The 813-nt window shown below is 56.5% G+C and overlaps 1 protein-coding gene across 1 annotated transcript in view; it reads right to left on the reverse strand.

Annotated features, from left to right (window-relative positions):
* LOC115235042 (E3 ubiquitin-protein ligase SH3RF3) overlaps nt 1–807 on the reverse strand; it is a 24,756-nt gene extending 23,949 nt beyond the window's left edge. Inside the window, 1 exon segment of the mRNA XM_029806540.1 lies at nt 1–807. Within this exon segment, the coding sequence (XP_029662400.1) occupies nt 1–441 (441 nt within the window). The 5' untranslated portion in view covers nt 442–807.
* Nucleotides 808–813: the final 6 nt, after the last annotated feature.

Below are 813 nucleotides of genomic sequence, written 5' to 3' on the forward strand. Positions count from 1 at the left end.
GTACGCCTGATTGTGCAAGTGTACCTGCTTAGCGGCGGCATTAGAATGTCGTATCGCCGGTTCGGAAGCGATGGCGACGGCGGGGACGAGACTGGCGGTCACTATGGGCGCCGGGGCGACCTGGTGGCCGCCGAACAAACGTTGCGGCACGGCGGTGCCGCCGGAAGACCTCGACAACACGGACTTGACTTGGTTCTTCGGCGCGGCGTTGCGCATCCCCTCGAGGATGCGCATCAGCAGCACGTTTGGCGGCAGGTCGTCCACCTTGGCGTCCACGAGCACTCAGCATTCCGGACAGCGTAACTCGCGATGAGTGCTAACGATCTCCTCCAGGCACTTTTTGCAAAACGTGTGCTGGCACGGCAATACCTTGCTGGATGTGTCAAGTCGCTCCAAGCATACCGAACACTCCAACAAGTCGTTCAGCATACACTCGTCCATCGTGACTATGGATTTCACCTTCACCCGCGAAGAACCGCGCACACCACCCGATGATCGGTCGGTATCTACTAATCTATCTACCTACTCCGGCTCCGGAACTCCGGATTCCTCGTCGCTGCACCCGCGCTCGTTCTATCGAAACGTACCCCCTCCTCCGCATCTAATTCTCCCGTTTTTCTCTTTCTCTCTCTCTCTATCTCTCTCTCTTTTCTGCCGTTCCACGCCTTCCGGCGATCTCTCTTGGACACACGCGATCCACCGTTGCACTCTCGTTCTCGCGTAGAGAGAGAAACGGACGGGTTGCAGTTCCGGTACTGTGCGGTGCAAAAATTTAATTCCTTTTATCTTTTCACTTCTTCCTTTCGCTCTTTC

The sequence above is a fragment of the Formica exsecta genome, unplaced genomic scaffold (assembly GCF_003651465.1).
Source record: "Formica exsecta isolate Colony F162 unplaced genomic scaffold, ASM365146v1 scaffold21, whole genome shotgun sequence".
Classification (NCBI taxonomy): Eukaryota; Metazoa; Arthropoda; class Insecta; order Hymenoptera; family Formicidae; genus Formica; species Formica exsecta.